The 26,030-nt window shown below is 48.7% G+C and overlaps 1 protein-coding gene across 6 annotated transcripts in view; it reads left to right on the top strand.

Annotated features, from left to right (window-relative positions):
- Positions 1-26,030, top strand: part of BAZ2A (bromodomain adjacent to zinc finger domain 2A) — a 32,419-nt gene that overhangs the window by 851 nt on the left and 5,538 nt on the right. For 2 of the 6 annotated variants that reach the window (XM_033117292.1, XM_033117291.1), the window contains exons 2-20: positions 12,785-12,922; positions 14,483-15,076; positions 15,946-16,131; positions 16,735-16,953; positions 17,369-17,866; positions 18,002-18,062; positions 19,154-19,262; positions 19,405-19,506; positions 19,676-19,886; positions 21,190-21,290; positions 21,611-21,676; positions 21,854-22,087; positions 22,213-22,467; positions 22,840-23,054; positions 23,364-23,438; positions 23,647-23,827; positions 24,342-24,401; positions 24,595-24,739; positions 25,264-25,922. In XM_033117292.1, coding sequence (XP_032973183.1) covers positions 12,785-12,922; positions 14,483-15,076; positions 15,946-16,131; positions 16,735-16,953; positions 17,369-17,866; positions 18,002-18,062; positions 19,154-19,262; positions 19,405-19,506; positions 19,676-19,886; positions 21,190-21,290; positions 21,611-21,676; positions 21,854-22,087; positions 22,213-22,467; positions 22,840-23,054; positions 23,364-23,438; positions 23,647-23,827; positions 24,342-24,401; positions 24,595-24,739; positions 25,264-25,922 — 4,109 coding nt within the window. Of the gene's footprint in view, positions 1-4,127; positions 4,213-4,707; positions 4,846-12,784; positions 12,923-14,482; positions 15,077-15,945; positions 16,132-16,734; positions 16,954-17,368; positions 17,867-18,001; positions 18,063-19,153; positions 19,263-19,404; positions 19,507-19,675; positions 19,887-21,189; positions 21,291-21,610; positions 21,677-21,853; positions 22,088-22,212; positions 22,468-22,839; positions 23,055-23,363; positions 23,439-23,646; positions 23,828-24,341; positions 24,402-24,594; positions 24,740-25,263; positions 25,923-26,030 lie in introns of those variants that run through there. The other 4 variants (XM_033117293.1, XM_033117294.1, XM_033117295.1 and 1 more) reach the window with 4 other exon arrangements.

The following is a 26,030-nucleotide window of genomic DNA, read 5'->3' as shown; positions in this document are numbered from 1 at the left end:
CTTTGCCCTCGTGGCTTCCTGATTCCACAGGCTTTTAAACTTGCGCAGTGTCGAGGGAAGGAGACTGTCGGGCCTTTCCACAGCTGCACGGATGGGGCCTTAGGAGCTGAAACTCAGGGAACCTGTTCTCCTAGTAGGGCCCCTGTGCGTTACCCCAAGCAGGCTCGGCCTTGAATTCCTTCTCCGGCATCTCCCAGTCCTCCTTGGAGTCCTTGTGATCTCACTGCCTTCCTGGACCCGCTTTGTGAAAAGATCTTTGCCGGTGCCCCTGGAGCGCAGGCGGAGCCTTCCCAAGTTCTCCTGTTGGGACCCACCACCATCCCCCACTTCACCGCAGAAGTTTCTGTCTCTTCCTGGGATCTGTTCTCTTCCTCCATCTGGGATCCTTCCTGGTTCTGGCCCCTAGGAGACGCCACCCGCTTTCCCCTCCCCCAGCGGATTCTTCGCGACAGCCCTACCCAAGCGCTCTTCTTTACCCGCGTCGCTCCTGCCCCTTTAAGTGCTATCCTCTCCCCCCACCCCCGCGCCCGCTCCACTGCCGCGGGCCCAGGGCTGGGGGAGGAGGCGTCGCCGCCGCCCGGCTCGGCCACCTGCGCCGCCGCCGCCGCCGCCGCCCGGCCGCGCTCCAGGTGAGGCCCGGAACCCACGTCCGGTCCTGGAGTCCCCGGGCGGGCCGCCCCCGCGTCCTCCTGCCTCGGGATCCCCACTCCCCGAGACTCAGGATCTGACCCTCCCCCTGCGGGAGCTGCCCTTCTCTCTCTCCCCACCCCCCCCCGCACTATCTACTCGCCCATTTCTCCCCTGTCCTCTGCGACCGGAATCCCGAGGCTTCTCACGCCTCTGGGCCATCCTCTCCCGGGTACCCCTCCAATTCTGGACCCAGGATCCCCCTTCCCCCGCTCCTTCCTTGCCAGAAAAATCTCCCGCGGTCTGGGTTTCGCCTCCTCCCCTCTAGAACCAGCGCTTTCCCACGCCATCCTAACCTCCAATGGCAAGGAGAATAACCGCCACCCCAACTCCTCGCCTTCCCCATAATAAGGGAGGTTGCGGGGCGAGTCGGGGGGCTTAGCATAGACTATAGTCACTTTCTGGCCGTGCTCCACTTAGTCCTTCAAGTTCAACTAAGTCATATTTAAAGCTCTTCTGCAGCCATCACACCACACCACCTCTCCTCGAGTTTGGGGGTCCAACCTCAGCACCTGCCAACCAGCCTATGTGGAAAAGGCCCTCTTCTTGGGCCTGGAGTGGGCCAGTCCAGCCTAGGAACGCTCCTACCCCTGAGTCAGGGAATTGGGGTGGGGCGCACCCAGAATCTCTGGGCTTAAGGGGCAGTTGGGGTGATAGTGGGTGAGTGAGGGGCTGGGACTAAGTCTCTAAGGGTGTTGGGGTGGTGGGCAAGGTGAGGGAAGCCCAGCCTTCTCTATTTAGATGCAAAGGCAGTCCCCACCCATAAGGAAATTAGGGCTTTCTCCATCCTTCCTGAGACCACCATGGAGAAACTCACTGCTAAGTTTGAAACAGGGCTGTGCAGAATCTGAGGGGGCACAAATCAATTTGGAGAGAAGAGGAGGGGTTATGGTCCTTTTGATGTGTTAATAGGAGGATCTAGCCATCCTGAAATATAAATGGGGAGGACACTGCACTAAACTGGATTGATTGGTAGGGGGACAAGTTAAAATGGTTACAGGGTTAAGGGCCATCTCCCTACTAGACCCTATTAACATTGTGAATCATTCAGACAGTGAGGGCAAGGGAGGTCTTTAATAATTATCCTACCTCCATTGGGGAATTCCTCCTCCCTCCAAATCCACCTGCACCTTCAGCTTTGACCCTTCTCTTGTATTCTCACCTCCACCTCCAGAAATGAGAAGACAAGGTGTGTGGATTTGCTTCACACTCTTCTGAGTAATGTACCTTGGGCTGGGAGGGAGCTGGGGGCAGGGAGAGGGTGGTCAGCAGTGATGTTTGGGTTTAAATTCCAGGAGTATCTGGAGGAGGCAAAGGAGGAAGGTAGAGGGATGCAAATGAATCCTCTTCTCGCTCCCTTTCTCTTTTTCCCCTCCCAGCCCCAGCCATCTGCCTCCAGAGTGGAGCCAGGCACTGTGGCAGCTGACCCCAGAGTCAGGGTGGTGCAGGAGGAACACGGGGAGGGTGAGAAAGGGGGAGCAGGTGCTTATACCTCCCTCCTCTTTCTCTTCATTACCGGCCCACTGGCCTGGCTTGAGAGAGGTTCAGAGTATTCCCTTAGGTACCCTTCTCATAAATTGCTGGGGGGAAAAATGACCATTTACCCCTTCTCCTTTCTAGTAGCTTCCTAGAGGGAGATGGGGTGTGTGATTGGCTACATCTGATGGGATTGTGGAATGTTTGGGGACATATGGGGTCAGTCTGCCCTCTGTCGTCTGGATGGGGGGAGATGCACAGCTGCTGCCTGAGGGTGGCTTCTGGCAAGAGGTAAACACCCAGCTGTTGGGCATATTGACATCCACCCTCATCCTTTTTCAAAGGGCAAGAAAGATCTCTGATTAGATGCGATGAGGAGTGGTCTCATTCAGGGGAAAAGATGATTGTAGTCTTTCTGCATCAGATTGGAAACATAGATTCTGCCCCACTTTCTTTCCTAATCCCGGGTGGCACTCTCCTATCCAGCACCCCTCTTCCCAACCGCTCTTGGCTAGGGTAGTGCTAGGGGTTGCCCTGGAGACTAGGCCTGGGGCTCGGAAGAGGTGGGGGCAGTCAGTGGGGCGCACAGGAGTAACCGGCTCTTCCGGAGCGCAGTGGAGCCAGTGGGTGGGTGTGTGTGGGTGTGTAGTGGTGGAGGAAGGGGCGTGGCTACACCCGTCTGACTGGCGCAGGCTCCTCCCCTGCCTCAAGTCTCCGGCTGGCTTGCCCTATGATTGGGAGCGGGAGGTAGGAAGATTCTCCCTCATCCGCCCTGGAAAAAGAAAGAGAGGAAAAAAAAGATACCAGCTTTCTCCCTCGACCCTTTAGCAAGCCAGTACCATGCCTTGAGCTCTCATCTTCGCCTACCTGTATTTTTATTTTGGGGATTCGGGGTGGTGGTGGCGGGCATTCCTTAGCATAAGTTTACTGGATCCCCGCTTTCTCCAGAAGGAAGGACCCCTCTCCCCTGAGTGTGACCCCTATTTACGCAGGGACTTGAGGTCAGAGGCTGTTGGAGGGTCTTTATTTTTTTCTCTAACGTGATCTATAAACCTGCTACTTAGGGAGAAGAGAAGGATTTTGATTTCTACCTGTCTACTCCCTTCCCCCTCGTAGTCTGCTTATCTCAGGAGAGGGAGAGAAACCCTTCCAAACCCTCTTAGACTCCTCTCTCTCTCTGGCCCACACACTCTTGAGACTTTGCTGAAGCTCACTTCCTTCTTAGCCTCTCTGAGCCATTTGTAGTGGAGAGTAGAGTCTCCATAAGTCAGGAAGAGCCCACTCTGTGGAGTAAGGAAATCCAATCTAGACTGATGTGTTTGCCCATGCCCTGTCCCCACCCACTTTTCAGATGTCCTTCCTCTCCAGACCACCAGAGGAAAAGGTATTTCTTGACCCCTCAACCTTCCAGAGTTTCAACATCCTCCCCATATTCCTCTTCCAGAATATTCAGCCTGAGTTTTGCACAGTTTAGGCAATTGTTTGTAACACTGCATCTAATTGAATTGAATGGGAATTACTTTGAAGTCTGCAAAGCCTGTTGAGTTGCAAGGAAAGGAAACCTGGCTTCTAGTCACATTTCATCTACTGTTTGATCTTGAACAAGTTGATTAACCTCCCTGGGCCTTAATTTTTTTTATCTGCCAAACGAGAAGGTTGAACTAGAAATTCTCTAAATTCTAACAGCATATATGACCTGTTCCCCATCCTGGGGCCCTGCAATAGACATGTTAGATAATAACCAAATTCTTGTCCTGTGGTAGACTTTTCTCATCAAGTTTCACACAGTTATAGAGCCCTATCAGAAAAAGGACTGGAACTGTAGAATAGGTGGACATTTGGGCCATCTTACTTGCTGGTTAGTTTTCCTGCTTGTTCATCCCCTGCTTCTCTGACCAGGTGTAGGCTAGACTCAGGTCTTCCCTGTCTGGTCCCATGGCCAAGCTTCCTTTTCCTACGCACAGGAATCTTCCCGATCCCCATGGCCCTGCAGATGTCGCCAGGAAAGTGGTGATCCAGGCAGGACCAGTCTGCCCCTACGAGACAGAGGTAAGTGGGCAGTAGACGCAGCAAGCTCTTGCCTTTCTCCACCTCTACCAGGACTGAACTTTGCTGACTAACCTTTCCGCTTCTACACTTCCACTTTTCCACTACCCAGCCTGGGAAATAAATGCCCCCGAAATTATCTCTCACCGTCCCCCCTCCCCCCCATTAGGGAAGTGGCACATGCCTTGGTCCTAGAAATGCGGTCTTTTGGTTAACCTTGGGACCATGGCACGCCTTTCAGTTAGTTCAGTGTGCAGCGGGACTACTGGCCCTGAGACGCAGTGCAGAGGGAGCTGCCGGGTAGACTAGGGAGATACCGCGGCGCTAGGACCCAGATCCGGGTTGGGGAAGACAGACTGTCAGGCACTAGGACCCGGTGGCGGAGGCCGCGGAGGGCGGCTCTCTGTCGACCGCAGCTTCCCCGCCCCCTTCGGCTTGGGTTTACTCCTCCCCCGCCGGCCATGTTGGCTCCGCTCGGGCCCCGCGGTTGAGCCGCGTCCCCCCTCCCCCCTCCCGGACCCCAAGCCCCCTCCCCTGCGGTCCCCTCCCCTCCTGGCGCCCGGAGCGCGGCCATGTGAACCGTCTGTCCCCCGGGGAGAGACAAGCCCCGAGCCAGGCTGGACGCCGCCGCCTCAGGTCTGTTGGGTCTGTGGCGGGGGGCCTGACGGGAGGGAACCCCGTTTCCATCCGCGGCTTCCCTCAGGGAACCTAAGCTCCGGAGCCGCTTGGAGCCTCGCCTGAGGCGAGAAGCTGACTGGAGCTGATTTCCAGTTAGGCTCCAGCCCCGGGCGGAGGTCTCCCTGCCCGAGAGGCTGGGTGGAGAAGGGGGCTGGCGGGTCTGCTAAAGACCCGGGATGGGGCGGCAGGGGCGGGAGGAGCTGTGGAGGCTCCCGGCGACGGCGGCGGCGACGACGACGACGACGACGACGAGGACGAGGAGGCGGAGAAGCCGCCTGGCTGTTGGAGATGACTCCTGTGGCGGACTCGGGGTGGAATCCCCGGGAGGGGCTCCACCTCCTCGGGTGGGGGTGGGGATTGCCCGAGTGCGAAGGGTAGATGAGGGGGTTCCCTGGGCGGGTTAAACACCCGGTTTGTGGGGATTGGGGCGTTTTGGCAGCGGTAAGTGAACGGTAGAAGGGGTTTCCAGGGTCTCAGGATGTCTCCCTCGGGGGCGAGTGCGTGTGTGTGTACGTTTTCTTGACCGTGACCAGCCGGAGAGGGCCTTGCTTGAGTGGTGGTGTGCTGGGCTTGGGGCCCTCGAGTCCGTGGAGAATCCCCCACGCCAGGATGGAGATTGATAGGGCTGATGCTGAGGCGCCCGGGTTTTAGGTGGGTTAGGGACTGAAGGGAAGAATAATGAGGGATTCCTTTCCAAGGGGATCCCTCGCTAAGGGGATCCCCACTTCCGTGGCGGAAAAGATCATTCTGCATCATCCCTTTCTTTCCCGATGTTACCAATTTTCAGGGAAAGGCAATACCAATAGCAATTCTTTGTAGGATTTATTGGAGTGAGAGATTTGTGTCCTTCGGGGGGCGGTGGGGGGGATAGCTTCCACCTCCATCTGTACACAAATAGCCCCTCCCCCAAGCCTCCCGCAGGAAGTGGCCGGGAAATGGCAGCTGTGCGTTTGCTGCTGCGTCTCTTGTTGTTTTGAAATGTCCATTTTAATCAGATTTGCTTTCATTTTCTGAGGCCTTCTGGGCAAGCTTGGATCCTGCCAACCATGTGGTCTGAGTCTTTTCGTTCAACTTTTTTCTTTTTTTGTAAACTTAATTTGTCAACTGGAAGTAGTCACTCACTGTAGTTGACTCACTGATCCTAATCCCTTCTCCAGAGCATCTCTGTCTCCGTCTTGATTTTTATTTTCCCTTGAGCTAGAGGTCGTGGAGAAGCACATTTAGTCAGTCATCCACCAGCAGGGCTACACTTTGAATATAAGTGACGCAAATTCCCACGGGAGAGAAAACTGCCAGGAGGACTTGGGATCTTTTGTGGCAGGAGAGTGACTTTTAAAAATCCTGCTTAATCTTAAGTGTGACAGTTTCTGTATTGCAGAGCACCTGAGCATGTGAACTTGTGAGGTGAAGAAGGGTAGGTTGTGAGAGGTGGAAGAAGAAGGGGGAATGGAAAAATTGAACTGTGAATGGGGTTTGTGTGTTGGGGAAGGGACTGACTGGCAGAGTGCGAGTGGGGGGGCTTGTTTCTCACAGGTGATTCTAGCATAAGGCTAGTCCCTTTGGGAAGCCAAATAGTTGACAGAGTGCTGAAGAGTTTACCTTCTGCAGAACCAGCTAATTAGGAGAGTTAGCTATCATGTGATTTACTCTTCAGCCCCTAAAAGACATCTTATTACCCTCCTTGGAGAGTGGTAAGCTTTTGCTCTGTTCTGTGCAATGTCATGTGTCCAGATTTTCTCTTTTTCCCACCTACTAATTCCAGGAGGATTTCTATTACAGCATACAGTGATGGACTGTATGTACTATGTCCCCAGGCACTTTGTTAGACACTGGGTTTGGTTAGACAAGAGTTGGCCACAGGATTTTATGTTTTGAGAGATGAGGTATTAAGATATTTGGACTACCCTGAAAACTGATGAAACCTGACATGTAAATAAGCTCTTCAGTATTTTCCAGCCACAAACTTCCCACCTGAATTGTAGAAGGCCCGTTATGAATAAATAGACATATGTGATTATGTGACAGCAGCAGCATCATTTTTAAGATAGCATTATTGCTCTTTTCACTGGGGCTGTTGGGGTTGATTCCTGGAAACAGTACAAACAAGTCCAATGTCATTGTCCTTTTCCTTGCCCCACTGCTAGACTGGGTGGTGTGAGTTGCTTTCTTTTTTTTTTTTCTTTTAGGTAGGGCACAGCTCACAGTGGCCCATGTGGGGATCGAACTGGCAACCTTGGTGTTATCAGCACCACGCTCTAACCGACTGAGCTAACCGGCCACTCCCTTGAGTTGCTTTCTGATAGGGTTGATGTGACACTGATTTTAAGTTCCCCTTTCTTCAGCCTTTGTTTATCTAAATTGGGACCTGACAGAATAGTAAATTGATTTTCCCTGTTGGGGGTTAAAAGTGAAGGAAAGAGAAAGACCACTCTTTTCTTTGGACTCTTTAAAGAAATAGAAGATGATTTTGAGAAAGTGGATACTGACTTCATGTGATACATGATCAGAAAGCTGAGTGAAACAAACCTTTCATAGTTTTGTAAAATGGATGCATTTTTCTATCAGAGAAGTGGATTTCTTAATATTGACCTTTTTTTTCTTTTTTTTCTTTCCTCTCTAAAGGAAAATATTTGAGGTATAGAGAGAACTATGTGAGCTGACCTCAGAGCCAGTAAGAAATCTAGAATGCCCTGAGAGGCTCATCTTGCAGTCTTGTGGTTCTGGAATCAGGTGTTGCCAAGAGAGAAGCAAAGCTTGTTAGGGTTATTGACTGACTGTGTCTTGCTGCTGTTGACCTTTCTTATCACCTCTGAAGACGTCTGCTATATTCTTTTACTGTTAAAATAGTGTGGAATTTAGTCCAGTAACTGGTGTGATGTTTGACCTTGTGTGAGATGTGCTCAGTGAGCCCAAGTTTTTACGTGAAGTACAAAACTATGACATAGAGTGAAGTATAAAACTCTGGAGGTATTTCCTGGGGCGAGTAATCTTCCTGATTTGTTTCTTGGGATATGAATGCTCTCAGATACCTCATAGCCCAAGATTAATACTTTATCAGCACTGTTACAGGTGGGTCAGAAGGACCATTTGTCACCAGCTTGTCCGACTGCATAATTTTGAAATTGATGAAATCTTGCAAAACAAAAAGCTTTGAGGAGCTCTGGAGTTTGTCGTTGGGTCACTGGCAATGAAAGTAGAATTGTGTTATGTTACTGGGTGTTTTGTCCTCCTAGTTATAAAGAATAAGATAAGCAGTATAATGTAATCTTACTAAAAATTCATCAAAAAACTAAAACATGAGGGTTCTTAAGGGACAGGCGGTCTCACTGCTCTTGGTCTCCTGGGATTGGACTCTTTATAACCTGCCTCACCAAAAGGGAACCTTCACCTACCTTCTCAGCTCAGGATTTTTCCAGAGGAGGATGTATCTTCTTAACTGAAAGGTGAAGTCCTTAACTGTTAGAGCTGAATTTCTGAGAAATAATCAGAGAGAGCCAAAAGAGGGAGATAACCTTGTTACAACCTCTAGAGTGTGGTTTTTAGTGTCCTGCAATTTCAGAGGCATTTCCAGTTCTCTGACCATGAAGTGACCAGAGCTGTGGCAGAAAACCCGGCCTAGATTGTTATATGGCTCCTTTATTCAGTCAACAAATATTTTAAAACCTACTCCCTGCCTTAAATCAAGCAGAACATTTTACTAATTTAGAGCTTAAATTTATTGCCTTTTTATATTCTCGGTACTTCTGTTTCCTTGCCTTATTTTCTGCAGGGTACAACTGTCTAAAATATGTCAAGATTTGGGGCCTCTCTTTCCTCTATAAGTTGTTATCTCTGTAAAGGATAAAGCTGAATTTTTTGGTTATCTGAGAATAGGAGCAAAAACCATAACTTTTTGGATAAGTAAGCTGGTAGTGATAGAAAAGATATCTACTCACTCATTTGTTCAATCTATGGGTCCAACAAATAATGTATTTTCTTTCATCCTTTTATGTACTTAGCACTAAATTAGGTGCTGGAGATATAGTGGTAGAACATAATATCTGATTGATGCTGTAGAACTTAATATAGTTTAGAACAAATAAGGACGAGAACAGTCTTCTTTGTGTTCTCCTGAGCAACCTGCACATGGCAGTTGTCTTTGAGTAACCTCCCCTTGGTATGATCTTCCTTCTTTCATCATCTTCCTCCTGCCTTTCTCTCCTGACTAGGAGAGAGAGTTAAGGAAAAGAGATTTTGAGAGAATGAGCCTCAGTCAGTACGTGCTGTAGTCTGAGTCAGAGTTTGAAGGGAAGATTGTTACCAGGGCTGTCAGAATGGACTATGCTGATTGGGGAAGAAGGCACGTCAATTTTGTGGCTTGTCACGTGGAACTCTGTGTTGGTAAAAGAAGACAGCTTAGCCAGGGGCCAGGGAAGGGGTTTTTAGATATGCAAGTCAAAGCATCCTTGCTTGCAGCATCAGGAATTAGGAGTAGTGAAAATTTTTGGAACTTCCCTAGGAATGGGGTAGGAATGGGGAATGGGGCAGCTTTTGTATTGGAGCATGCATGATTTTTCAGCCTTGGCACTATTGGTATCTTGAGCTAGATAATTCTTTGTCGTGGCGGGCTGTCTTGTGTATTGCAGGATCATTAGAAGCATTGCTAGCCTTCTACTTACTAGATGCCAGTAGCATATACCTTTTGTCATTACTAAATATCCCTTCAGGGGGCAAAATCACCCCTGGTTGGGAACCACTGTATTAGAGTATGGTGGGGTGAATCCAGAGATGTATAGAGTTGAGAAATATTCTTCATAACATTCACAATTACAGAGTTAAGACACAGTGGTATGATTTATTTACTATACAGCAAAATTTGCATTTGGTGTTTAATACAGATAAACATTTGAAATCTCCCGCCCCCCAAAAAAAAAAAAAGATTTAGGAACATATTTGTGGGATTTTGGTATACTGTATGGGGAGAACCAAAGAGCTTTAGGGACTGCCGAAGTGTCTAGCTCAGTGTTGCTAATGTGTCTTGTCTTTCTGTAGGTAGCTTCAGAGGTCTGAGTGTTAGGAGTGGTCACGGTACCTGCAAGTCTTAAAATCTATGATATTTATTTCAATACTTTGTGCTTTGTCAGCCTTTTTCTGTTAAAACCATGTCACAGGTCCACAGAGTAGTAATTCTTCAATTTGCAACTGAGAGAAAAGCAGCCCATTTGGCCATGTGGCAGTGGCTTTACTGCTTCAAGCTTAAGGGGCACTGTCCCTTAACTCTTATAAATGAAGCAGAGAGGCTCTTAAGAGATCCATTTACGTACTACTGAGACTGGGCTGTGTGCTGGCCTGATTGTACTTCCTGGTCATGAGAACTGTCGGCTATTCTGGGGGTTGGGCACTGACTGATTTCTTTTTTCATTTGGCCAAAATCCTATTAGTTCAAAGGGAGACACTCCTTTGCTTTACTGGTGTCCTTACTAGTTCTAGATGGGAGGGCATAATTTACCTTCAGGCTTTATTGTTGTGCAAAGCATCTTGAATAGGAAGGTTAAAATGAAACAACCTTGGGTTTATTGCTGAGAGGACCTGTTCACATTTTCTTTGCATCCCCATACTGTGATCCCATATTTAAGTGACATCTGAAATCAAGAGTCAAGTTGCCTAAAGGGAAGTCTGGCTAGGAGGATCCTCCCTAGTTATATATTGTCTTCCATGCTGGTATTAGTTTAAATTATATTTTGACCTTTTGGACCTGATTATCTTTTTGAAAACTAAACAGTCTTTACTCTTTTTGTCTAATAATAATAACTAACATGTATCGAGTGCTGGGTGTCAGACACTATGCTAGGTTCTTTATATAAATTTTCTTCTTTAATCCTTACAAGCTCTGGAGGTGGGTACTAAAATTCTTACTAATAATGAAAAACAGGCTCAGCAACGTTAAGTGATTTTTCCAAGGTCACACAGCTAGTGGTAGTAGAGCTGGGATTTGAACCTAGAGCCCACTGTTGTGCTGATTTCACTGCACAGCACAAAGAGCATTTTATGTTTCCAGGAAGCCTCTTCTAAATGAAGTGATTGTGGGCCTGATGACCCTTCAGAAGAGGTTAGTGGGGAAACAGACTTCAGGCACTAGATAACTTCCCATTCCTTTTACTTATCTGATTTCTATGAGCCATCCATTTATCCTTATTAGTATAAAATTTATGAGACAGGAAATGCTGAGCTTTCCCAGGGTAGCAGAGAGGAGAAGGTCACTGGTTTCCTCATGGACAAATAGAAAGTGGAAATATGAACTGTGATCTATCATTGAGTGAGAGGATATAGACCAGTGCACATAGGAGAGAAGGGGTGTGCGTGTGTGGCTGTGCATAAAACGGGGAGGGAAGAGGTGGGAGTCAAATGAGATTGGCTCTTCAGGCATAGCATTTCTGGGACTTCTGAAATTAATTATTCAGTGTCCTCTTTGCTCTGTCATATAGACTTTGGAAGGAACCTAACCTAGAGAATTAGGGAATGAACTTTACTCCTGATGTCTTTCATTTCAGAAGGATCACTAATCCCATGATGCTTATTTTTCAGATCCCTTCTAAGGAGTGGCCCTTAACTATAGGGAAATCCTGGCGGGAAACCCTGAGGTCTTTCTATGTAAACCCAGTTTCTTCATTGATGCATAGGTTTAGGTTTGCTGCTTGTTTTAGAGTGAAGATAGAAAAATAAGTCAATCCTAAAAATTTATTTCCCTTAAATCAACAAAATACAAATTGCTTTTATTTCTCAAAATTTCAGTTAAAATTGATGGAGGTAGAGATAATTATGGTATTGAGCCTGGAAAATCCTAGAGTTGTCATGCTATATGCTATGCAAGGTTCATATTTCATGCTCAAAATTATATTAAATTCACATACCTAATAGTGTCTAATTTGCATTATCTAGCATATTCAGGATCATGACTCTTGCAAACCTTGAGCAATGGTCGTATATGTTCTTAACCAATTTATGCATTCTTTAAAAAGCTTTACTTCTGGTACTTTTAAAAAAGAGGTTATTTAAAACATCACCTAGGTCAGCTTATTGCCTCCTCTTGGGAGCTTGATAAAGAAATCTTTCTACCTGAATTCTTCTGCCCTTTTAAAAACATAGTAACCCAAGGAGTTGCTTTTTCTGTATCAAGACAGATCATATCGAATTAGTACGCCGTTGTACGTCATAAGTATCTGATTGACATGCCAGACTTTACCAATAATTCTGACTTATGCTTCCTATCTTTCTTCCCTCTTTTCTTTCTCTATCAATGATAAATTTATTTTTGGGTTTATTGCTGAGAGAAACTGTTCACATTTTCTTTGCATTCTCATACTATAATCCCTTTACTAATATAACAATATTATCTTCTTCAGATGTCTAGGGCTATGAATAGGATGGTGTGGAAATTGTTTAACTCAAGTATAATAATAAAACAAAGCAGGGTATATATCAAATGTTCTTTTTTTGCCAATAGCCCCATTTCTGTGGCTTCCTCATAAAGATAGTTTTGAGAACATTCTGTGCAACTTTGGCCTTACCATGAGGGGAAAAAAATAATAAAGGAATGGAGAATGTAACATAGACGGGTAACTTCGGGTGCAAGTTAAGAGGGTGGGACTCATACGGGGGAAGACTCGTACAGGTTTGTATCTTGGTTTTTCTCACTAACTCTCTACAAGGCTGACTTTAAAAGACTATTTCTATAGGTCATTGCCCAGGTTAGGAGTATATTTCCTCCTCTTTTTTTCAACTTCCACCCTCCTCCTAGTACTTAGGTAGAAGGTTGAGTAGATAGAGGGGAGGGGGCATTCCCTCTAGAAAATTTGAGGTGACATAGCCTTGTTTAACCGCCAGTATTTTTTTTCCCCCTCTTTCTTCCCTCCTACAGAAATGGAGGCAAACGACCATTTTAACTTTACTGGCCTTCCCCCTGCACCTGCTGCCTCAGGACTGAAACCCTCTCCCTCCTCAGGGGAGGGCCTCTACACTAACGGGTCTCCCATGAACTTCCCCCAGCAAGGGAAAAGTGAGTGAGGGCCATGTGGCCTGGGGAGGGAGTGGGCATCATTCCTTTAGAGCAGTTTGATGGGGACAAGATTTGGCTCCCCTCTGGGCTAGCTACCTCACCACAGCTCTGTGCCAGCTGGGGAGGGAGGAAGTGAATCCTTAGAACTTGAGCTGCTGGAGAGAAATCAAGCTTCTAAGAACAAATGCTAGGGGTTTATGGAAGCAACACTTTTAGTCTTGACTTAAGGTTGGAAGCTGTTAGAAAAACATACTGGCCTTTTCATCTTAGCCTGTTCTGTCATCTCTGTCCCTTGGCTACTGCCAGAGAGTGGTGAGGTGGCTACGGCGTCTGATAACCAGGTTGAACCCATGAGCGAGAGAGATAAAGGGCCGGCCCTCTGAGAAGCTGTTTTTAGAAGTTGGAGAAGCCCCCACCCTAGGACTGGGGGTGGAGGAATTGGGTGAAGGTTGGGATGTGCTCGCCTTTTAGTTTGTGCAGTACAAAGAGGGCAGACGCCTGAAGTGCCGGTGCCACCTCCTGTCCTGGAGGACGGAAGTAGGGACAGGGAGGATTAATGCTTACCCAGTTCCCCAGAAAGAAATGTCTATAATTCTGGATAGACGTGTTGCTGCCAAGATCAGGTCTTTTCCTAGATTTGGCTTATCAGTTGCCTTGTACCATGGCTCTGCCAGGTACCTCTCTAATCTTGCCTGGGTTTCAGGTACTTTATGCTTGGAAGCAGAGTGAAGCCCAGATGCTTCTTCCTCGCAGTAGAAAACTACTGCCATAGGCTATTTCCCATTTCCTATCCTCCACAAGGGGGTTACAGATAGATTAGAAGCTCCTTTATTTCACTGGAGGACCCCCTCCCCTCCAGCTTCCTTAGATCTTGGTTCCTTTTATCTTGTCCTCCAGTCTAGAGGTTGCCATTGGTGTTGAGAACCGAAGTCTGCAGTACTGGTCACGCAGAGATCCCCCCCTCCCCTGCGTATTACTCTCCAGCGCCTATGGGGAGGGGCTAAGCCCAGCCTTCTGAGCTGGGATCTTGCTGCTGTGTGACTGCAAATTCTATTCTTAGCCCAGCACAAAGTGCTCGGTCTGCATGTGCCACTGAGGTGGAGGCTGTCCCTTCTGGTGCCACTGTGGGGCCAAACAGGCCCTGGGGCAAGAGGGGCCTGGTGAATTCAGTCATGCCACTCCAAAAGAAGAATTCCTCTAGGGAGTAAGGATGGGGAAGAATGCAAGTCACTGTAGGGAGTCTGCAAACAGCTTCATTTAAACAAAAAATAAAGAGCCCTGAGTCTCAGCAGCAGCTAGCTTTGCTGGTCACCCCTGTGGTAGACCAGGAGAGCGCCCCAGCCCCCTACTCAGCAGCCTTCAGCAGCAGTTGCTAAGCTAACATCCAGGAGCATCTGGGTTGGGTGTTCCCTGGAGACCAGAAAGCTATAAATATAGCAGAGGGGGAATCCCCCTCCCCTTCACCTTCCCTTTTTCTAGTCAGTGCTATTCCTTTGATAGAGTCGGGAGAGTCGCTTGCATGCACATCTGTAACTGACCCTTTTCCTTCCTCTCTGCCAGGTTTGAATGGGGATGTGAATGTTAATGGCTTATCTACTGTATCTCACACTACTACTTCAGGGATTTTGAACTCTGTTCCCCACTCCTCCAGCACCTCACACCTCCATCACCCCAACGTGGCCTACGACTGTCTCTGGAACTACTCACAGTACCCATCTGCCAATCCTGGCAGCAACCTCAAGGACCCACCCCTTTTGTCCCAGTTCTCGGGAGGACAATACCCACTCAACGGCATCCTTGGGGGCACACGGCAACCTTCGTCCCCAAGTCACAACACTAACCTTCGGGCTGGGAGCCAAGAGTTTTGGGCCAACGGTACCCAGAGTCCCATGGGGCTTAACTTCGACTCACAGGAACTGTATGATTCCTTTCCTGACCAGAATTTTGAGGTGATGCCCAATGGACCCCCTAGTTTTTTCACCTCTCCACAGACTTCTCCCATGTTGGGATCCAGCATCCAGACCTTTGCACCCTCCCAGGAGGTAGGCAGTGGTATCCATCCCGATGAGGCGGCAGAAAAGGAGCTGACTTCAGTTGTGGCAGAGAATGGCACTGGCTTGGTAGGCAGCCTGGAGCTCGAAGAGGAGCAGCCAGGTATGACGGGGCCTGGGGGCTGAGTCGGAGAGGGGAACCGGGCTGTGGGGGCAGTGGCTTTTTGAGGTGAGGAAAACTTGTCTTTCCAGCTCTCTGCAGTGGAGGCTGATTTGCATGTTGGTGATTAGCAGAGCCAAATGGCTGGTGTTTCTGTGGCAGCAGCACCAGCTCGCGAGTGGGAGTACAAATTATTTCAAGCTCATGCAGAGCTGCTGGCCTGGAGAGGGCAGGTGGGCGAGCCCGAAACAGCCCCAATAGACACCCTGCATCAAGAAAGCCTTCTTCCAAAATATAGAAAGTGCTTGGGGCATTAGCAGGAGGCATTGAGGCCAATTTGACTTGACTATGGCAGGGCCAGGCTGGCTGCTAAAGTGACCTGAGCCCTGGTAGTGACCGGCACGTGCAGGAGGGAAGGAAGCAGGCGGAGCACATATGGCTTGTCTACTCGGTTTCCTGTTGTTGTTGTTCGCGTTGGTACATAGACCATCCCTCTCATCTTTTCCCTCAAAATAGACAAATACTTAGTTTGCTATTGATTCCAAGTATAAGGGTGACCACCCTACAAAATCACAAGGTGTTTTCTCTGTTTACCACCTGTTCCCACTGAAATGGGGAACTAGCTGAGAACACGATGAGATTCTTGTCTTAGACACTGCGCTCCTTTCCCCTATTTTTATCTGGTGTAGGACTTCCTAGTACGTCCCTGTTCACTCAGAGTATCTTGATATGATCTGTACCAAACATGGAACTGGCATCTGTAAATGTTGAAAGAGTGACCATCCCTCTAGCAAAGACTGCCTGCCTATGGTAGCTAGTGAGCCAGGTGAAGGCGCTGATTTTGACTTTTGCCCGCTCCGGGTATTTCCTAGAACTGAAGATGTGTGGTTACAATGGCACCATCCCTTCTGTGGAATCATTACACCAGGAAGTGGCGGTCTTGGTCCCGGACCCCGCAGTGAGCTGCTTAGATGACCCTTCACATCTTCCTGACCAACTGGAAGACACGCCGATCCTCAGTGAGGTCTCTTTGGAGCCCTTCAACACGCTGGCACCAGGTAGGCTCGGAGGCTGGCTCCCTTCAACTTGCCCATGCAGAGAACAGCCAGCTCCTGCCACCAGGAAGAGAGAGGAAACCAGGGAAAGGATTCAGGACTCTGGGGCATGGAGGCCTCCAGATAATCTTGTGAGACCACAGTCTCATGCCACTGGCCTGACTGGGCCAACTGCACTCTGAGCTCAATTGGTTCATTTCCCAGGTTCTCTCCCAAGGTTCCTTTTGGCCAAGAGCCCTGGGCTTTAATAATTCACTGGATTGGGACTTATTACCACACAGTTGGGCTATTTGGGTTCTCACTAACTAGAAAGAAGGCATTTGCTCATGAACAGCTACCTTTTACCCCCACTGAAATAAAGGCCTATTTTATGATAGATGCTAAAATTTTGCATTGGTCTGTGGGTTGTTATAGGGCCAGCTTTTCCCCTCATTTCCACTTCAAACTTTTATGACCCCTATGGCTTGGTGACTTTACTCTTTCAGGAAGAAGGCTGTAAAATTTCCGTAATAGTAGAAAGAGCCTTCACACGGTCGGAACTAGAATTGGAAGTATTCAGACCAGTATTTCTTAAACCTTGTTTTCTGATTCTTCCACCCCATGAAGAGCCAGTGAGTGGAGGACTGTATGGTATAGACGACGCAGAGCTGATGGGCGCAGAGGACAAGCTGCCTCTCGAGGACAGCCCTGTGATCTCTGCCCTTGATTGCCCTTCCCTTAATAACGCCACGGCCTTCAGTCTCCTGGCAGATGACAGCCAGACTTCAGCCTCTATCTTTGCCAGCCCCACCTCTCCACCTGTCCTTGGGGAATCTGTCCTGCAAGGTAAGTGAGGAAGTCCTTGACCTGGGAAAAGGTGAGAGAACATGTTCCTTAGTTAGGCCCTTCGGGGTCAGAAATCTGGGAGCACCTTCCTGGGGGCCGAAGGGGCTATGGGATAGAGTGTCGTGGGACTCAGAAAGGCGCAGACTGCTGCACCCTGAAGGACTTGGGAGACGTGGGCTTTCAGAAAAAGAGGCCAGAGGCCTTAACTGGCTCCAGGTGAAAGGTATTTCTTCACACAGTGACAGCAGCGGCAGCTTTGCCCTCTAACCTTCGTGAATGGTTAGGGAGGACAGCCAACCCTAGGGAAAGCCCTTGAAGTAACCCTCTTTAGCTTCGTCCAGGTTTGACTGTGCAGATTCTCTTGTTTTGTATGACACGATTTTTCCTTTACCTATCTTGTCCCTTTGGATTCTAGATAACGGCTTTGACCTGAATAATGGTAGTGATGCAGAACAGGAAGAAATGGAAACTCAGGCTTCAGACTTGCCACCACCTCTAACGCAGCCAGCCCCTGACCAATCGTCCACCATCCAGCGACGGCCAGCAGCCTCGCCAGCAGTCTCGCCAACAGCCTCCCCGGCAATCTCCCTGGCAGTTTCTCCAGCAGCTTCCACAGAAGTCTCTCCAGAAGCCTCCCCAGTAGTTTTTCCAGCACCCTCCCCGGAAATCTCCCCAGTCGTCTCCCCAGCTTTCCCGACAGTCTCTCCAACGTCCTCAGCAGCCCTCCCACCAGTCTCCTCAGAAGTTTCCTTGATGGCCTCCCCAGTGACCTCCCCAAAAGCGTCCCCTGCAGCTTCCCCTGCAGCTGTCTTCCCAACAGCCTCCCCGGTAAATAAGGATATCAGCAGCTTCCCTGAAAGCACTGCTGACCTGGAAGAGACCACTGGAGAAGGAGTCACTACTTCTGGTGGTGGTGAGTGTCCAGATTCTGTTCTACCCGGGCTGGTGCCAGGAAATTTTCTGTCCCATGTGGTATTTATTTAACGCTCCCCTGTTGCAACATTCTGCTTGAACTCTTAACTTGGGTATCCCCTGTTTTCCTCCCAAGGTGATGTTCTGAGGAGACGAATTGCTACCCCAGAAGAAGTTCGTCTTCCACTCCAGCATGGGTAAATGCTCTAGTTTGCTACATGCACTGACCTTGACAAATTCAATGAATGACTCTAGGAAGAAGGGAAGGGAGCTCCTCTCACCTGAGAGGGCAAGGAATGGGCTAGACAGGAATGGATTAAAGGACTGTTATTCGCAATGATAGTGTTTCTTCTGAGCTTCCTAGGCTTTTCTTCTCACAGTATCTGCCTTCCCTCACCTATTCTGTCCTCATCTTGTGGCCACTTAGTTTTTTGCTCAGGGGTCTGCAGCTATGATCTTTCCCAAACTCAGTTTGTGACCTTAGGGCTTAGATATCCAAATTAACTGATTTGTCCTATATGCTTAGAAAAGGGATAGCATTGAAGGGGGAGTGGCTTAGTCCTGATGAGTTGGGATTTTTTTTTTTTTTAATGCTCTTTGGAGAGGTAAGGGCAGGAACTGTATCTGACCAGAATGAACAAACCAGCTGACACCAAGGGCCTTGAAGAATAATTGCCTTCCTAAAAACTAAAAAAAGAAGAAATGCATTCCTGATCTTCCCCATCCCTGCCTATCTAGGCTGCTTGTGGTCCCAAGTCTTGAGTTCTGCTTAAAGTTTTCAGAGGAAGATACGGCTTAGTCTTAGAATAATCTGTTCCTCAGAATACAGAGTTCTTAATAAACCCTGGCCTGCGGAGTCATTTCAGGGAGTCAGCAGCTAGTGTATTCTTCCTCTTGCCTCCCCACCCTCTCTGTCATTTCTGCCTTTATATCCTCAGGTCTTCATCCTCTTCACTGAAAGCCCCATAATTGCCCTGAATGGCATCAGTGATGGGGAGAAGGGGTGGTTTCTGGCTGTTGGTATCACTGACTTTGTAAAGGGAGGAGGGGAGGGCTTTCTGGGCTTGTGCAGTTTGGTGCATGGCTTTCTCCTGAGGCCCTGAGTGGTTTGTGGATCTCAGGCCTCCCTTCTAGCCAAGCTTGTGTCTCATGCTGTGTTTGCATCTACATGCAATTCTAGTGCAACAGATACGGGGCAGGTCATCTGCTCAGTGGGCTTGGCTCCTGGGTGGCTTGAGAGTGGGTAGGGGTGTGACCTGGCGGCAGGGCCCATGTGCTTCTCTGGCAGGTGGCGGAGAGAGGTGCGCATCAAGAAGGGCAGCCACCGATGGCAGGGGGAGACCTGGTATTACGGCCCCTGTGGGAAGAGGATGAAACAGTTCCCGGAAGTGATCAAGGTAATGTAGCTTTCATGGGCTTTTTTCTTGGGCTCAGTGGCAACAGCTGGCATTGTGTACTTTGGGTCCTTTTCTTGTGCTCTCGCTGGTCAAAAGGCATAGTAGTGCTGTGCCTTTATTAATGCAATTTGTCTCCTCTTAGTACCTGAGCCGCAATGTGGTGCAAAGTGTCCGCCGGGAGCACTTCAGCTTCAGCCCCCGTATGCCTGTGGGAGATTTCTTTGAAGAGAGAGACACACCAGAGGTGCAGACCCAAGCGTTAAATATGCTTTTGTCCCTGAGAAAGGGTTGGTGGGTAAAACTGCAGCTTCCACTTGTGGGGTTTGGGGGTTCTGGGGCATTGAATGGTTCAGAGGGCCTGGTGGCTTGCCTTGACCCTTCCCATTGTAACAAAGTCTTCCTTATTACCTTAGGGCTTGCAGTGGGTACAACTGTCTGCAGAGGAGATCCCATCCAGGATTCAGGCAATTACTGGGAAACGGGGCCGACCTCGAAACACTGAGAAGGCCAAGACCAAGGAAGTTCCCAAGGTGAAACGGGGCCGAGGTCGGCCACCCAAGGTCAAAATCACTGAACTGTTGAGTAAGACAGATAACCGCCTCCTAAAGAAACTGGAGGCCCAAGGTACAGTGGTGTTTCTTACTTTGTGATTCTGCTTGCTCTGTGAGGTATCTGAAATGTTGATGAATTGCTGATGGCTGGGTTTCCCGGGAGCATGACTGACATTGTCCGGACAGAATGAATCTGAATCACCTTCCCCTCCCTGGAAAGCGGCATCAGGGTCGCAGCTCTTCTGTGGTACTTCTTCAACAACCAGTTTCTTCCTTGAGATGCTCTTACTAGTGGAACCTTGCGTGGGCCCCAGATGTGATAGTTAGGAAAGGGCTCCCGTGTCCTTTCTTACCGTCTTTCAGCTCCTTAATCTTACTGGTTTTGGTTGTGCACGCTTTCTTTACTCATTGCCACCATCATGGAGGTTCAGAAATCATATCTAAATCCAAAAGATAATTGGCACTGTTTTAGTGGGATACATAGGTAGGAAATGTCTAATTTTTCAGTAAATGTTGCATATACCGTGATACATTAATGAAGAATTTGAAAAAATTTGGAATCTTCTGGCTCCTATTCACAGTTCCAACTCTGCTGAATTCTAGGTCATTACCTAGAGCAAGTCACTTATATTTTAATAGAAACCTATAGTGGTTTATCTGCAGATAACATCTGTCTAACTTAGAGGGTTGCTGTACAGATGTGGTAGTGGTAGTGTTTCTATGCTGGAATAGAATAGGTACTATCATATCAAAAGCATCAATTCTAAAACTCTGTTGTTTGCAGAATCACACTTCAATATTCAGTGTTCCAGAGGGGAAGAAATTCAGATCTTTTTGTGGAGCAAGACTTAGGAACTGAGCATAAACAACAGCTATGTCAGTGTTGATCTGATTCCACTGAGATGCCCCTTATCTGAGCCCTTTCTTTCTGGCACATTCTTGGTTAATCAATACTTCCAACTCTGGAGACCACCCTCTTTCCCTGGCAGTTTGGTTTTCTCTTTCCTTTCTCTGCTCAAGAATCAGTCTGTGGGTTGCTGCCCTTGTCTGGTAGCCTGGAAGATAGATAGGTTATGAAGCTACCATCGTGGCCTCTAGGACCCCTTCTAAAGCAGTCCAGTCTGTTCCAGGGACTGTTCCAGGGAGATACCGTTTGAGTTCTTTGTGCTACCCCCATAGCAGGTGCCTCTCCTACATTTCTCTCCCCCACCCAACATTTTATTTTGTATTACTTAAAAAGGAAAAAAAAGAAAAAAAACACTTCTAGATTTTGCAGGGAGTTGTTTGGGAAGCCAGTTTTGTGACAGGCATGTATTGCTCTGGATGCCAGAGATTGGTCTGCGTGCCTCACTCTTCCTTTTTCTTTCTGCCCTCAGAAACACTGAATGAGGAGGAAAAAGCAAAGATGAGTAAAATCAAGAAGAAGATGAAGCAGAAGGTACAACGTGGAGAGTGTCAGACTACTATCCAAGGGCAGGTGAGGGAACATCAGAGATTGCACAGGGGGTTAACTTTTCTTCCAACCTGCTCTGTCTTGCCTTCCTTTTCCTGTATCTGTGCCACCCTCCATGTAGCAGCGTACTTTCATTACCTGGAATTTGTGGGGGCTTGATTTAGAGAATTGGGCTTGTCCATGAATGATGGTGGACCTCTCCCGGGTGAGAGAATTGATCCATCGCCAAACGCTTGTCCCATCTTTCACCTCTCCTCCCCAGCACCCTTATCTGTTTTGAACCCTACTCCAAGCAGAGGTGCTTTCAGAGTTTGAGGAGAAATTACTTCCCTTATGATTTACAGGCCAGAAACAAGCGGAAACAAGAGACCAAAAGCTTAAAGCAGAAAGAAGCTAAGAAGAAATCCAAGGTAGGTACATGTACACACAAGTATAACTTTGAAGTCACCAAACTGATTTTGTAAGACGTGTGAGTCGGTATTTTTTTAGTCACGTTTCTGGCTCTGAGGTAGAGAGGATGGGTCCCAGGGAAGGGTGGTGACTAGAATCTTTATGTCACTCTTGGTTCCTCTCCCTTGCTTGGTTAGGCAGAGAAGGAGAAGGTAAAGACGAAGCAGGAAAAACTGAAGGAAAAAGTCAAGAAAGAGAAGAAGGAGAAGGTAAAAATGAAGGAAAAGGAGGAGGTGGCCAAAGCCAAGCCAGCCTGTAAAGCAGATAAAACACTGGCCACACAGAGGCGCTTAGAGGAGCGGCAGAGGCAGCAGATGATCTTGGAGGAGATGAAGAAGCCCACAGAGGACATGTGTCTGACTGACCACCAGGTAGTGAGGGGAGAACAGGTCCTGGGTCCTGGAGGGGCCAGTTGTGAAGACACTTCCATAAAAAGAAGAACCACCCAGGTACCCAATCTGTTTGACAGAACCTCCTACCACTTGTCTCCTTACAGCCTCTGCCCGACTTCTCACGCATCCCTGGTCTGATCCTGCCTAGCGGGGCCTTCTCAGACTGCTTGACCATTGTGGAGTTCCTGCACAGCTTCGGCAAGGTGCTAGGCTTTGACCCTGCCAAAGATGTCCCTAGCCTAGGGGTCCTACAGGAGGGACTCCTGTGTCAAGGCGACAGTTTGGGCGAGGTGCAGGACCTGCTGGTGCGGCTCCTGAAGGCGGCGCTCTGTGACCCTGGCTTGCCCTCCTACTGTCAGGTGAGGTCCTTTCCTGGGCAATCCGGGAGGGCCTGGGGCCCAGTGCTTTGCTCAGTTTTGCTTTCCCTTTTAAGTTAGACACATGAAAAGGCCCCTGCCTAAAATGATCAGGGCAAGTGAATGGAGGTGTAGTTTCTGTTGTCTTCATATTTTTCCTTCTATTTCTTTTTTCCTGACCTCTCTCTGTATATTTTGTTCATTTTCCTTTATTTTGCTCCTTTTCTCTTGCACCTTTCTTTTATCTTCACTTGAGCAACTTTTGATTCTTTTCCTTTCTTAACCCCATAGTTCTCCTGTATTTTCCTATTCCAGATTCACACAACTTGAGTTGTTCCTCTTTCTCTCTTAACTTCCATTATATTCTCCAAACAGTCCTTAAAGATCTTGGGGGAAAAGGTGTCGGAGATCCCACTGACAAGGGACAATGTGTCTGAGGTCCTGCGCTGCTTCCTCATGGCGTATGGAGTGGAGCCAGTCCTGTGTGACAGCCTGCGCACCCAGCCTTTCCAGGCCCAGCCACCCCACCAGAAAGCTGCTGTCCTGGCCTTCCTTATCCACGAGCTCAACGGCTCCACCCTCATCATCAAGTGAGGGGCTGGGCTGGGGATGGTGCCCGTGTGCCTCAGTCAGAATGGGAGGGGGGGTTGTTTAGCCATCCAGCATCCTGGGTGATGTGTGTCCACTGCCTGCCATGCTCTGGAGATGCTGGAGGGTTTTGGGATGGAATCTTAGTGCCTTCCCTGGGAGGACCTACGCCTTCCTCTGCTGTTCATTCAATCTGGGCTCTAGGCTGAAACTTCCTGTTCAGCTATAGCCCCTTTACCCGTGAGCCTCTCTTCTTTTTGTGTGTGTGCTGCCACTTCTATCTCAAAATCCCGTTCCCTATTCCCCTGCAGTGAGATTGACAAGACCCTGGAGAGTATGTCCAGCTATAGGAAAAACAAGTGGATTGTTGAAGGCCGGCTCCGGAGGTAGGAACAGGACAGAGGGTAGCACCGAAAAAGAGGAGAGAAGGGGGAAAGGATGAAGCATCGCCAGGACTTGCCTGGAACTTGATGCTGTTGGTCCCTCTTCTGCGGTTGGGACCTTACCCCAGGGCTCAGGATGGCTTAGATTCTAAGTGTTCCCTTTTGCAGCAGTCTCACTTTCCTCACCAGTTCCCTTAATCTCTGTTTCAAGACTGAAGACTGCGCTGGCCAAGCGAACTGGGCGCCCTGAGGTAGAGATGCAGGGGCCAGAGGAAAGCTTGGGGCGGCGGCGCAGCTCGCGGATCATGGAGGAGACTAGTGGCATGGAGGAGGAGGAAGAGGAGGAGAATGCAGCAGCTGTCCATGGCCGCAGGGGTCGAAGAGATGGAGAGGTACTAGCCCCCAACCAAGGAAAATGGGAGTTGGAAAATGGATTATAGGTGACTTGAATGACACAGGTTTGAACTTTCCAAGTCCACTTATATATGCAGATAGTTTTCAATAAGTTTACAGTTGTCCTTTCATATCCATGAGTTTCGTATCTGCGGATTCAACCAACTGTGGAGGATCAAAAACACATATATTTTCAATCCGTGGTTAGGAGTCCGCAGACGTGGAGGGCTGATTGTATGCATTGTTCTCCACCATTTTACATGAGGGACTTGAGCATCCACGGATTTTGATACCACAGGGGGTCCTAGAACTAATCCCCCGCAGATATCAAGGGACAACTATAGTTTGGAGGGAGTCAGAAGTTATACATGGATTTTTGACTACGCAGCAATAGGGGAGGGGAGGGAGGGTGTTGGCGCCTCTAACCCCTTTGTTGTTCAAGGGTCAACTGCATTTCTCTTTCTTGAATCTGACAATTTACTTTCTCTTGGTGTCCACTTGTTTCTTCTCCAGGTTGATGTCACAGCATCTAGCATCCCAGAGCTAGAGCGCCAGATAGAAAAACTCAGCAAGGTATTGTGCTTCTAACCTCCCAGGAGCCGGAGATGTGGGCTGGGCGAGAATTGATCATGAGTTGGGCTCAGATAGTATCAATTTTATGGGGAAGCTGAGAGCCATTGCCCTTCTCCCATATACTGGGTGAAGTCACCACCGTCACTCTGGAGATGTGTGTTTTATTCATCTTCCTTTTCCATTGCCTACCCAGCGTCAGCTCTTCTTTCGCAAAAAGCTGCTTCATTCATCCCAGATGCTTCGGGCAGTCTCCTTGGGACAGGACCGGTACAGACGCCGCTACTGGGTGTTGCCCTATTTGGCTGGTATCTTTGTGGAAGGAACAGAGGGGAGCCTAGGTAGGTGTGTCATAGAGCCTGAATTGCGAGCTGTCTAACAAAAGTGAAACAATTCCTTTTCCTCTGCCTCGTCAGCTTAGGCTTCTTTCATTTTACGAGAATCAGTATAGCATAGTGGTTAAGAGTACAGGCCCTGGAGTAAGACTGTCTACCTGCCTGCTCTGCCATTTACCAGCTGTGTACTTCAGTTTCTTCATTTGTAAAACAGAACTAATAATAGTATGTATATACTTCGTAGGGCTTTTGAGAGGATTAACATGAGTGAACATTCTCAGAACAGTGCTTAAATATATTTGGTTCTGAATAAATGTTAGCTTACAATTCTGCTGCTGCTGCTGAATACTTGGGAGAACAGTGTTTCTTTCCCAGACACTGTTCATTGGCATATAAGCTGTTCCAGTGGAATCTCAAAAGGGGGGATTGAGTCCAAGAGAAAAAGACAGTGTATATCCTGCATTTATACACCCTCTTTCGTTCTTCTTATCTATCAGTATATGTCTTAAGTTCTTTATTTCTCTTTACAGTTCCTGAGGATATGATAAAGCAGGAAACTGACTCCTTAAAAGTGGCAGCCCATCCAGCACTCAGCCCAGCCCCCTTTTCTCTGAAGAGGGAGTTAGTCGGCTCCAGCAGCTCTGCCAGTACTCCGGCCCGGGCCCGAGGCCGACCTCGGAAAACTAAGCCTGGGTCTCTGCAACCTAAGCATCTTAAATCCCCTGTCAGCAGCCAGGCTTCAGACCAGCCCCAAACCCAGCTTCAGCCCGAGACTCAGCCCCAGCCCCAGCTTCAGGCTAATGCTCAGCCCCAGCCCCAGCTTCAGTCCCATCCGCAGTCCCATAATGGGTTCCTGGAGCCAGAAGGCTCCCTTTTGTCTCTGGGTCAGAGCCAGCATGACCTCAGCCAGTCAGCCTTCCTGTCTTGGCTGAGCCAGACTCAGAGCCACGGCTCCCTGCTGAGCAGCTCGGTCCTCACACCTGATAGCAGCCCTGGAAAACTGGACCCCACCCCGTCACAGCCCCCGGAGGAGCCAGAGCCTGAAGAGGCAGAATCCAACCCTAATTCTCAAGCCCCCTGGTTTAACTTCTCAGCCCAGATGCCCTGCAATGCTGCCCCTACACCACCCCCTGCAGTTTCTGAGGACCAGCCCACCCCCGCCCCTCAGCTTCTTGTCTCCTCCAAGCCAGTAAGTAGCCAGAATCAGTGGTATACACTTGCCTTCATCTTGCCACGGCTCCATTGCCTGGCTGTGGTCTGTTGCTAAAATTGGGGGAAGGGATGGGGAGCCACTAGG

This window comes from Rhinolophus ferrumequinum, chromosome 10 (assembly GCF_004115265.2).
Source record: "Rhinolophus ferrumequinum isolate MPI-CBG mRhiFer1 chromosome 10, mRhiFer1_v1.p, whole genome shotgun sequence".
Classification (NCBI taxonomy): domain Eukaryota; kingdom Metazoa; phylum Chordata; class Mammalia; order Chiroptera; family Rhinolophidae; genus Rhinolophus; species Rhinolophus ferrumequinum.
The sequence above is the reverse complement of the archived record's forward strand: the minus strand, read 5'-3'. Positions and strand labels throughout refer to the sequence as shown.